Genomic DNA, 12,968 nt, shown 5'->3' with positions numbered 1-12,968 from the left:
GTCTGTATGCATGCTGTGTAGTAAATAAATACAGAGTAAATTGGAGAGAACTCATCTATTTGCTCATCAGGCAGTGACGTTTGGAAAGAAATTAAAATAAAATCTGCTAGCACTCAAATTGTTTGCACTTCTGATGGCTGGTTTGGCATGAGAAGTGCTGCTCTCGGCCTTAGTTTCAGACAGTACATGCACACAGGTTTGTGACAGTGGGATGCCTGGTTTTAGGAAGCAACATTCCAAACTAAATAGCCTGAGAATTTTTGCATTGCTGGAGAAATACCTGAGTTTAAGTGAACTATTTGTGGTACCAGCAGCAGTGAAGCAGCAGCTTCAGCTATGACCTACATATCCAGGCTTCCAGCTGGGCTTGTGCCATATGTGCTGAAGCTTGTGTGACTGTAGTTCCCCTTTTAGTGGTAGCTGACCTGGCTAGATTAAAGAGAGACGTGTTGTGTTAAATTGTACATTCTTCTGTGCTTAACTTCTGAAGTCTAAAAAAACCCTATATGGATCTTTCATGATTGAGCTGTGACATTACCTTTCCCCCCCTTCTTTCTTTCCTTTTGCTCATTTCACTTCAGTGGCTTTGGCCTTGTACTCAGCTTTGTGTATGCACTGCTCCAAGTGGAGTATGGTATGTCTCTCCTTTATGTGAATTGGTATGAGCTTCATTCCAGTGTTCATTAACAGATACTAAATAGTCATGGAATAAGATTTCATGTGGTTGAAGACATTGTGAGGACTGTTATTTTGGATTGTGAAATTATTGTAATGTTTATCTTATTACTTGCCAGCAGTGGACTCTCCTGCCGTTTGCCTCTATTCTGCATTAAGATCACTTTTTTTCTGGAATAATTACTATTCTTTTAGTTTCCTTCCCTCAAATGTCCGGTGCCACTTAACAGGCTGCTACAACGTGGAAGTCTCCAAATCTTCTAAGAAGATGATTTTTACTTACCAGATTTCATATCAAATGCAAGACTGCTGAAGGATATAGTAAAGGATGGAACTGAAAAGAGATCATTCTTGGAGTAGTCCAGTAGTGTTTACAGCTTCTTATTGAGTTTCTAGAGTAATGAGAAAATGCCCCAAGGGATATTTTCTGGGGAAAAATAACAGAGAACTCTGCAAATCTGCCATTTGAAAAATTATTTATGTAGTAAAGAAATCATGACATAGGAGCTGAAGTGTTAAATCTGGATTGCCTTAGATGGGATTACTTGTGTGGAAAAGGTGAAGCAGACAGTAGCCTATGGTAAAAGAAACATGTTGACATCATTTTATATTATTGAGCAGAAACTGCATGCTGGAATATTCATGTATTTATGGCTTTGAGCTAAAGCATATGAACTGAGTAGTAATGCCAGTAATCCTGTGTGCTCAGAAAGTGTAAACCTGGCTCTGCAAAATTGTGATGTTTGTTGAAAAGATAAACAACAAGCCTGGGTCTCTCTTTTGTTTGTCTTCTGGGGTCTTTTATGTCTTTTAGATTTTTGGGCTTGGGCCCTCTTCTGCAAACACACAGGCTAGAAGCAGATTTTTTGTTTTACGTGAAAGCTGATGTTCTTACATAATTGCATGATTCCAGGACCATAGTTTCAGAAAAAGTAAAAAATGAATATTACATGGTTTACAAAGAAGTAATGAGAATTGGCTATACCACATGAGCATGGCTCACAGGGAGAAAATGTTGTGCTTCTGTGTTCCATATGAAAATGAGTCTTTCAAAGCACCAAGAGGTACATGGGAAAAAAAATTATCCTAAATACTCGGCTTCAAAACCTGACTTCATTATAGATCCAATGTTTTTTAACATTGCTGGGTTTGGGGTTTCTGTTTTAGAGCTTAATATGTGCAACTTAAAACAATTTTTCAAAATTCAACTTTCTTCCAAAATAAAAGCAAAATCCAGGTAATTAATCAGCTGATTTCAGCCTGTGGCATCAACAGCTTGATTTTTATAAGGACTGGGCGTGGTGTCTGAGTTTCTTGAAAATCCTGGCTTGCCTGTACTGAACCCTCTTGGGAACTCTGGCTCCGGAAAGGTCACATAAAGAACAGCCTTGAGGGGCTTCCTCTGCCTTATTATAGCACCTTTGTATTTTATCTGTTCCCTCTTGGTTAAAAGAACTTTTTGGACAAAGCACAAGAAAACTCACTGTTGGAAGCAATCCTAAATTGGCAGGGGGTGACATAAATGTTTGAGGAGGTCTTTTTACAGCTCTCTTCCATAATTTTCCTTCTATATCCAGAAAGAAAATCTTCTAGTTAAGGAAAATTCAAACAATACCCATCCCTGACTTTATTTTGTGTCTTTCTCTGGTATTTGTAGGCCTGACTTAAAGTCTGTTGTGCTCTGTTACCTCATGCCCATTTGTTTCTAGAAAAGCAGTTTATTTAAGTTAGTCTGGTAGAGTCTTAGCCATGTATAGTTTTTGTGCTGTTTCAACTTGTAGAATATTACAATTTTCCTGGATGGTTCCAATCCCTGCTTGGATTGAGTATATTTTAAATATTGGATTTTTTTTTCCTTTTCCATGCATTCGGGGAAAAAGAATGGTGTGTGCCAATACAGCTGCTTTTAAATGAGCCATACTGCAGCTTTTACTGAAGAGAAGGGATTCAAAACCCTATTATTATGCATTAACTGTGCTGAAGGCACAATAGCACAGTTCCGTTTAAAAGTGTACTTCTGTTCTGAATGACAGCTGCTCTGGCAGCTCTGAGGGTTGCATATTTGTTCATTCTCAGTGTTTTCTACATGTGATTTGTTCAGTTTTCAAGAAACCTGGTAGCTTTTCTGGCTACCAACAGTTCAACTTAATCTGTGATCTGACTTGGGTCAAGTCAAATTTTGCCAGTCATTTTGCCATTTTGAATGTGATTATCACTTCTACTGGGGATATATCAGGCAGGAAATAGCCTCATATTCTATGTTATTGGAGGTCTAGCTCCAGCAGGTATAAGGAGGTAGTAACCACCCTATTTTATTCACTGAAGAAGAGTAGGAAGAAGGAACTTGGTTGTACAGAAAAGTATTTGTATCATTAGTTTGCAAGCAGAGATGTTCATGGAACAGTATCAGTAATATTTTATAAGGAAAGATGTTATTTCCTGCCCCTCCAGTTATGTCCATTCATAAATGTGATCATCTTTATATTAGCTCTGTCACTGATAGTCACATTTTCTTTTTGAAGGGCAGTTTTGATCCCATTGTTATGTGGTATCAATGGAAAAATAATGAATCCCAAATGAGGTCCTCAGATGTTCAGAGAGGAAGATGACTCCTACCTTGGACCAGATTCACTTAACCGATCCCTCTTGCTTGCATATTCAAGCAGCACAGGGAAGATTTTCTTCCTGATATGAAATTCTGTATTGTAGGGAAATCTGTCAAGGCCAACTTCTGTGGTGACTGTTCCTTGTACACCTAGTGAGAGAGTCATTTTGGGACCCAAGGAAGAGAGAGTGATCTGACTGTCAAGCTATTCATTAGGCATAATACAACAATACTATAGATAAGAGCAGCTTCAGTGCATGCTCGGTAACCAAACAGGGGAGTTAAAAACCCGCTATCTGTAAAAGTGTCCTTTTGTGCCAGATGGAGTGGGTCATTTGAGAGAGGGTTACTAGTCCCCAGTGTCTTAAAATTATGTTCGCTTTTTGTAGTATTTTCAATGAAGTGCTACAGCTTGTCCAGTTGATTTTCAAAGCCCACTGTTATGCAAACCAGATTGTCATTTCCCTGGAAGTGCAGTTTTTTAATAGATCTGTAGTGAAATCCCCTTGCAGATGCTATTGACATGTCAGACAAGGCAGCCTCTCCTTGGCCTTATTGTGGGGTTAACAAACTGAGTTTATGAATGGATAGGCTGAACGATGAGCATAAGTACTTTCCATCTTTTAGCTCTGGAAGAGATTTTAGAGTCTGACTGGGAGAAAAAAAATAAGTACTCATAGTGCGATGCGACGTTTGATTCTCTAGCTTGTTTGCAGCTGAAAGGCTTGTCTTTGAAAAACATAAGGAATGATTCTTTTCTATGGAGATGAAAAATTGCCTGACCTTTCAATAACTGTCCTTTCTTATGTGAGTCACAGTACTGATAGGTAATCCAGTCATTATCCCTTTTCCCAAACCTTTTCTCCTATCAGGCAGTGATCTTTCCAGGGACATCACTTTCTATCTATATTTAAAAAAGAAACAGCCAAACTGAGTCCAAAACACTGCACACTCTCTCTTCTAAATGAAACAAGATGCTGTAGATCGTAGAAACCATCAACTTTCAGGAAGCAAAAAATGAGAGAAAGGTGAGGAGGAGAGGGAATTCGAATGTATGAAGCTCAAAGTGGGAACTGAGAGATAAATTCCATGTAGAAGACACCATTTTTTACTGATGTCTGTGGTTAAGCCATAGAGTGGTCATGAGGTAGTACAATATAAACCTGTTCATATTATTCCACAATATTTATTCAGTCCTGAGAGCCAGAATTATTCCCTTTGAGCTGGGAAATGACATACCTGAATAAGCTGCACCAGTGCTGGACCTTGCCAGTGTTTGAACTGGTTTGCCAGCCTTGGCTCAGAGTAGTGTAAACAGAGCTGAGGCAGTATGCAACAGTAAGTAAAGGGGGGAAGGTGAAAATCATTTTAGTATCCTGGTTTAGGAATCTGAGGTGTGAAATAGAAAGGTTGGTGTCTGTGGGTGGGGTTTTGAAGAATACGCTTGTGCTTTGTGGAAAGCAAGTGCCATAATCACAGAAGAGTGAAGAGTTAGAAGAGTTCAGAAATTCTGTGACTGGTCTGAAGGCCAGGGAAGAAAAAAAAAAAGAAATATGATTCCAAACCTTAGGAACCTTTTAGAGTTATTTAGAGAATGTTAAATCCATTAACACAAGGGCCAGTACACACGAAATACTGCCATTGGATATGCTGATGCTTTCCCATGTTGGAGTACTTGTGTCATCACTGACTCCTTAAATCAGATGAGATTTCACTGTGACTTTCAGTTTTCTTTGATGGATAATTCTTAGTGTGTTTTTGTTTCATTGTTTGGCATTGACTTAATGAATGCAAATACTTTTCTTTTCTTTAAAAGAGAAAAGAAACTCAAAGTAAGTCCAGGGCTTAATAAGGTATTAATTTTAGTTTTTATTGTAGCTAGTCCAGTCTTGTATAGATATTTTCATAACTTCATACTAATGGAAGGGGAGTTTTTCAAGTATTTCATTAATACATCATCCTTTACAATCATATATCAAATGGATTTAATTGTTGATAATTGAGTCAGTTATTTGCTTCGTAAGCTGTCACTTACCATTGCACATATAATTGCATTTGGCAGTTCTCTTTTTGGTTGAACAATGCAAATTGAATTAATATACCACAAAGATAAAATTTGCTCATAATTCTGCTTTTTGTGAGGTGAGGGCTATGGAGGAGGATGCTTAGTGTGCCTCCCACCATATGGTACTTTGCCTGCAAAGAGAAAGCTTGATCTTTGACATCACACACATTACGTGGATGCACAAATGTCTATCAAAGAAGTTGGGTGTTTCATATGATTTTATTGCACTTTGTTTGGATGCTTTGTTTCTGTCCAGGTAGTATAATGCACAAAATGAGTTTACTGAAGTGGTATCTCTGCAGAAGTGTTCTTGCAGCATTTTTCAAGTAAACGTGTGTTTTTCTTTGAATAGCCCGTTCCTGATTTGCTGTAACACTGTGCCTAGGTTAGTATCCAGTGGAAGTTGAACTGAGTATTTGAGGGAAAATCCACATGTTATCCTGCTACAGAAAACTGGAAACATCTGGGAATGGGAATGGGAGCTTAAAGCTTGGTAATTCCTGTTTTTTCCAGAGGGCATCTAACTTTAACAGTGAAATGTTATTTATGTCTTCTTTGATCCTTGTAAGATTTATAAGTTACCAGTTTTCATGTATAAAAGCAGTTGCTGAGTATACAATTTTTCTTCACTGACAATTTAGAGTTAAGGACATGTTAGCTTGTGATTTTAGAAAGGGTTATTTTAGAATTTGAGATTTATATTTTTTCATTAATTTAGGCTTCCTGTAATTCTTTAAAAATATACCTTTAATGTACTATGGCACATTTATTATATCTAATTTGGGAAGTATTATTAAAAAGGAGGACTTTCATCTGATACATTTTATATTTGAGTAAATATAGTTTCACTGTGATGGTAAGATCCTTGGGTTCACTTTGTTTCTGGTGTTAACAGTAGAATACATAACAAAAACAAGTCAATACTTTTCTATGAGCAAAAATAACCTGCTGTTCTTTTCTAAAGTACACAATTACTGTCACAATATTGACAGTGCACTGGTTGTGCAAGAGGATCAGATGAGTGTATTATGTCATTCCCCGAGACTACCTACATGTACTGAGGTCACCACAGTCGTTTCTAAAACTGTCACCACTTCAGCACCTGAGCTAATACATGAAACATGACAGGACCCTTTTGACATTGCTGGAAAAGAGATTATGGGAGGAATTTCTCCCATTGCCTTCAGGATGCTTTCAAAGTTGTTACCATCTTTCTGTAAAAATCTTCCCAGTGCACTGATTTGGAAGAGCAGTATGGGCTAAAGTCACAAATGTTTTGAAAACAAGAGTGATTCTAAGACATTCTGTTCATTGCAACTCAACTGATATAGGCCCTATGCATTCGGGGAGATGATGTTGGAAGAAGTGTTGATTTTTCGGCTTTCAGTCAAATCTTCTAGCAGATTATATTAGTAAAGAATTATAAATTAATGCAAGTTGCAGTACCATGAAGTCTGTGGCAAGTTCAACTCCTGTCATACAAACTGTTGACATTTTGCTGCTGACACCAGGTAACAATGCATGCAGTTTCTTGACAGACATAAAGAAGCTCACGCAATAATGAGTCTGTTCACTGTCACTGAGGCACAATTATATATGTATGAACACAACACCAGGCCTTGGAAAGATGAGGATCTGAAATGTGAAAAGGGAGTTGCATATAAGCTGAAATACACTAAGTGCAGAGGTGCCTAAAGCTGCTTGCAGTGCTTAAACAAATAATACAAATTTGAAATATTCAAGCTGGCTTGTGAATATGATTATTAAGGGGATAAAAGTGGAAGTATGTAATTCTGTCTCTGTCTGTCCTTCTTCCTCTTATACCTGTGCCCTGGGTGCATCTGATGATCAGCAATCCCTGAAGGCCAGGGCAAAGGGATAGGCGTTGCAATCTGTAAATGCAACATGTCCTCAAGGGACAGAGGAACGTGGGCAGAGGAGCAAGAGGCAGGCTTAGAAGGGGCAGTGGGCTTCTGCATATATTTGAGTAACCCCCTTCCTGCTAAGGCAGGAGCCAATTGCACATCTTCCTTCAAACATCTACAGATTCCTTTTCCCTGTGAGGAAAAATTTTAAGAGTTGTAGTGGGCTTGCATGTAGTTGAATGCTTAGCAGGTGTTAAGAGTTGGCATGTTTGTTGTGAGTAAATCAACTGCTAATAAGGTGAAGAAATCACATGTCAAGGCAGGTTATAAAACCACAGATCCACGTGGTTGTTGAGATGGTTGTCAGGCTTAGGAGATTTTGAAATTTAACTTCATTGGCAGCCTGCCTGTCACAGTAGGGATAGGGCATGTGGGAACAATGCTCTGACGACACCCGGGATTAATCCGGTAACAGCCTAAATCCAGGCAGGTGTCACTGGCGTGCCAGGGTTACCCCAGCTGCTGCCTGCCAGCACTTCAGAGCCATGCAGACAGCTTATGCTGTGCAGCTGCTCTTAGGTTCTGTTCTGAGGCGTGCTATTTGCATGCCTTGTATAGCTCTTTAGCCACAGACAGCTCAGTCAGAGCTTTTTATCAACAGTGAATCATCCTTTCTGTCATACCATAGTAAAGGATTTTTTTGTGTCCATGACTCAGAGAAAAAGGTGGTGGTGTCCCCTCCAAGTCGTAGCTGGATAAGCTGCTTTTGTTTCCCCACTCATTTCATGATTGGAGAGAGGGAATGAGCTGCAGAACGATGGCAATTTCAATATAGACTTGGCTTTTTAGTGCCCTCCCTTCCTCCTCAAATCTGTGCTGGATAAGATGAGCTGTAGCAGCCACGAGTTTGCAACAGTACCAGCAGGATAAATATTTCTGGATTTCTAGCTGCTTTTAAGATGATCAGTGTATGTTCCCTTCCTTTTTTTGGCAAAGGTTAGCCCCATTAGATGTACTGCTCTTCATTTCATCTCCTTCTCCCATCTGTTCTGTCTCTTTTCAGTAGAAACCAAGGAGATGTAGCTCCCACTCAGGCAGCGAGATAGCTCTGTCTCCCATATATGAGAAAATATCTGTGTGAAGTAGAGCGGTGCCCTGCCATGTACACAAATCACATTGTACTGTGAAGGCAGGCTGTGCTCTCTCAAACTCTGATAAAGCCATATCCTCTCTGTCAGCTTAAACAGATGAGGGAATACCACTGCCCCTCTCAGTTCAGTGTTGTTGAATTCCCAGGCCTAAGCTAGGATACAAAGGAATCCAAACAACTTGTTTCTGAGAAACCAGATTATCAAAGCAGTAGGTAAGAAAAACAAATAATTATTTAAAATAATAAAATCATTTTATTTACAGCTAGTAAATAAAGAACAGTGCATGTAGATGAGGTATACAGAACTTATAGATGACAGACAAAACCTAAAATTATCTGTATAATAAAGCCATAAAGACAGCAAATGTTTATACCAAAGAACTCCAAACTGTGCCTTAGAACTCACTGGTAGATAGCCATTTCATTAAGGAAAAAAGCTCCAGAGCATTGTTTCATTTTCCTTATTTTTAAAGAAGATTTTATAGTGTCTCTTTGTGAGAACAACTGCATGCCATGAGTTCTGTGTAGAGAGGAGCATTATCTTTGAGAAAAGTTGTCTTCGTGTTAATTCATTTAATATTACCTCTGCGAGGCAAGCAGATATTTATTACACGTAATTGTTTATTACTAATACTATTATCACCAGACTATATTTGAAGCAAGACAGTTTGCAGTGAAGATGGTTTGTATTTGTTTTGTGATCAGATGTCTAGGCTCATTTTTATCTTCTGACTCTTACCTTTGCCATCTTCTGGACTTCTGATTTCCTATTTAGTATTAACTGTGGGTAACTGAAGTCCCATTAGAAGTATTAGAAAGATAGTGATTTTTGTTCATGCTTCTTAAAACCAGTTTATACTGACTTGACCATATATATACTGTGAAATATTTTGAGTTATACTGTGAAATATTGTTTAGTCAACTGAATGAGATTACCTGGTAGGTAATACTTCCCAGGTAGCACATGCATTTGGCAAGGTTAGGGGACAGGCATGTATTCCCTCTGCTGTATGGTGGGAATAAAGGGGATGGTGCTTCTGACACAAATACCTGTGATGGGAGCCGCAAACCTTTGCATCCAGTTATGTGAAAGGATCTACCTCATGTGCAGGGTCCTGTTATCATTGCTAGAGACTTGGGCCAGGGCTCTGTTCTTTCCTGTCCTAGTGCATTGCTGGAATATGTGTATTCTCACAGCTGCATCTTGAATGGAGGAGGCAGAGGACAAAATGAGAGATGCAGTACAAAAAATAGTATACGTGTCCTGAATACATCCATGTGGGCATGGTTTCAGCTAGTGATGTAAGAACAACCATATTATGTAAGATGCCAGCAGCTCTGGGTCTTTTCTCCCAAAGGAGAAGTTTCCTTAATGCTTTTTTAGTTAGTAATCACTTCAGTTAATATCAGTTGTTAATAGGCAGAATTTATTTAAAACCACATGCTTTGGGTGCTTACTTGTAAGAATGTCAGCTGTGAATACAGTGTCTGTCTCAAAACTACAATGCAACCACTTTTCTCCCGGTTTATGTATATTTCCACTATCCTTTTTGTTGTCTCATAGTAACAGTGATGAAAACTAAACAAAAAGGAGGAAGTTTTATTCACATATTTTGGTTTTAGAAGTACTTGAATTTGTTTGGCTTGATAGGCAAATCTCTGTTATTTACAGTGTGGTTGGCATTTGTATGGCAGTGCTGTTTTCTTAGACTGTTCCATAAGGTCACAAATCTCATTACAGGGCAAATCGTGGCCCTTGAAGACAATGGAGTTCTGTAGCAGCTCAGACCACTTTCTTGAAGCTAGTCCTGGAAACTGTTGTGCTGATAGTCTTTAGTCACTGAAGTATTCTGCATACCCTTGAATGTGAGCAATGGGGTATTATTGTGCTATTGTGCTGATGTATTTATATATTTATTTCCACTATTGTTTTCATTTTTCCTGGTGGTGACAATAGGAGGACCAGGAATAGAACGTTTCCCTAGGAGTAGGATCAGATTCAGGAGTACCCAAGCGAAATTTACTACAGTTGTGTATAGTTTTTGTTATCTGAGATGTAAAAGAAAAGGAAAGCTCTATTCAGTACCACATGCTGTTACTGGTTCCAGTCAGAATATAACAGTAAGACTAGATCTTAATGGAAAACCTAATGCAAATCAATAATGGAATTAGAGTCAGTCATTGCTACTGAACGTCTGTTTTATGCTAAATATTCTGCAGAGTGTTAGTATTTTTAACAAAAGTATAGTGGTTCTCAAATACTAAGTTAGAGGATTTAGAAAGATTTCATAAAATGGTAACTTCAAATTTTGAAAGGAAAGAATGAATTATGTATATAGGGTTTTAAACACTGCTTGTTGCCACTGTATTAATTCAAAGATAATATATTTATGATAGTGGGCACTAAGGAAAAAAGAGAGGTAAAGGATATTCAACTTTACATGGGGAAACTGTTCGAATCTGTCAAGCTAGACATTTGCAATATATGTAAGTGTGTGTAGTACAGATAAGAAGAGACACTTTTGTATTTATCTAAAACTGAAAGACTAAGTAGATGAGAAGTCATTTGGGTCTTTAAAATTAGATTTTCCTCTCACTGCAGCTAAGATTTTCAAGTGTGTTTGGTGATTACAGGTAACTCAAATTTAAGATCCTCTAAAAAGTCTAATCTTCAAAGAGTTACAGTTCAACGTTTCCTGAAAATAAGGCTGGGTTAGTGTGTTTTAAGTTTAGTACCTAAAAAACATCAACCATACCTCAATTTCTTTTTTTTCTATGTTTGTGGTTATTGTTTGCAGAATTATATCAAAAATAGAGAAAATATGGCATTGAAATTTAAAATGGGACAGCATAAATATCATATATTCTGCTCTTAAGCATTTCTTTAATGTGGCAGACTTAAATATGGGGAAGGTGATCATATATTCCCTGTTTCCTTTGCCGCGATTCAGTATAGCATGGTAAATTTGTTAGAACTTTCTGGAGCTTGTCTTGTTGTCAAGCTACATCTGCAACTCCTTGTAGGAAGGAACATACCTTTCTAAATAATAATTTATTGATTTCAGTTCATTTGGATTCCAGTGGATTCCAGTATTCAGCAGTAGCTGCACCTCAGGTACTGTGTTTAGTTTTGGGTCCCTCATTACAAGAAAGACATTGAGGTGCTGGAGCATTCTCAGGGAAGGGCAACAGAGCTGGTGAAGGGTCTGCAGCACAAATCCTGGGAGAAGCAGCTGAGGTAGCTGGGGGTGTTTAGCCTGGAGAAAAGGAGGCTCAGGAGAGACCTTATCGCTCTCTACAACTACCTGAACGGAGGTTGTAGCCAGGTGAGGGTTGGACACCAGGAAGAATTTCTGCCCTAAGAGGGTTGTTGAGCTTTGGAGTGGGCTGTCCGGCAACATTGTGGAGTCACCATCCCTGGAAGTGTTCAAGAAATGACTGGATGTGGCACTTGGTGCTATGGTTTAGTTGGCATGTGGTGTTCATTCAAAGTAGGACTCTATGATTTCAGAGGTCTTTTCCAACCTTTATAATTCTGTAAAATAATTTCCACCCTTAGACTTCCCAGACTCCTGTCTGAGGCACCGCAGATCTTTATCCCTGCCTGTCTTGTCAGTCACAGTCAGAAATCCCCAAACTCATGTCTTTGAATGTTCCTGTTGTTCACCTACCATTTATGCTTCATTCCTTCCTTCAACAGATTTAGGTAGTAGACTTTCTTCAAAAAGTGCTTGGAATCACTTTAGTATTTGTGAAATGATTTGCAAGACTGCAGAATGCTATAGTTTATAGCTAAGAGACTGATAGAAGGTTACAACCATTGCATTATTTTTCAAATAAGACAGAAAGTTAGAAATATTGTTTCAGGATGAATTGTTGTGCCTGTGCCTATCACAGAGGAGATGATAGTATAAATAAGGCTTTAAGAATGTGAAACTCTTAGTACAATGGAGGTTAGTTTAAGTCACTGGAGCGATGATAATAGTACCTCAATATCAGTTCTTTGTTTTTTCTGCAGAGAAGAAAAGAAATTCTGAAATGGCAAACTATAATGTAATACATCAGAAGAGACACTCATGTTTGATCATATATTTCTACAGATTAATCCTTATTTTTCACTCTTCCGTTTATAAAGGTTGTAATTTTTTTTTTTTAAAAAGTATATTTCTCTTTTAGCCATTCATGAATTTCCTGAAGATATCTTTACAAATAAAGAACGTCGGCAAGGAGGAATTCTGCTTCATATCATTGCTGTAAGTTTTTCTCTGCTGTGCTTAATTTTTGTTTTCTTTTTATGTTATTTATTTTTGTTCTTCTTTTAATTTTTAATAAGATATTAATCATCTTAGAGACCTTACTAAGTAGAGCTCTGTATATATCAACATGTTTCTAATACTTTGATTTCAGTATTTCTAATATGTCTATATGTAGAGTACAAGTGCTTAAAAGGTGACATCTTAGGGACGTGGTATAGTGGTGGACTTGGTATTGTCAGTTTAACAGTTGGACTTGGTGATCTTAAGAGTCTTTTCCAACCTAAACAATTCTATGACTCTATGATTTATTTAGGAAAACTATGCAAGTCTGAATTTGCAATGCCTACTCATT

The 12,968-nt window shown here is 38.0% G+C and overlaps 1 protein-coding gene across 2 annotated transcripts in view; it reads left to right on the top strand.

The window, feature by feature from the left end:
* The window catches only part of SLC24A4 (solute carrier family 24 member 4), a 90,760-nt gene that overhangs the window by 43,370 nt on the left and 34,422 nt on the right, over positions 1-12,968 (top strand). For both annotated transcript variants that reach the window (XM_051806639.1, XM_051806638.1), the window contains exon 3: positions 12,537-12,613. In XM_051806639.1, the coding sequence (XP_051662599.1) occupies positions 12,537-12,613 (77 nt within the window). The remainder of the gene's footprint in view (positions 1-12,536; positions 12,614-12,968) is intronic.

This window comes from Manacus candei, unplaced genomic scaffold, assembly GCF_025592945.1.
Source record: "Manacus candei isolate 608988 ecotype Guabito, Panama unplaced genomic scaffold, ASM2559294v1 h1tg000067l, whole genome shotgun sequence".
In the NCBI taxonomy this organism is placed as follows: domain Eukaryota; kingdom Metazoa; phylum Chordata; class Aves; order Passeriformes; family Pipridae; genus Manacus; species Manacus candei.
The sequence above is the reverse complement of the archived record's forward strand: the minus strand, read 5'-3'. Positions and strand labels throughout refer to the sequence as shown.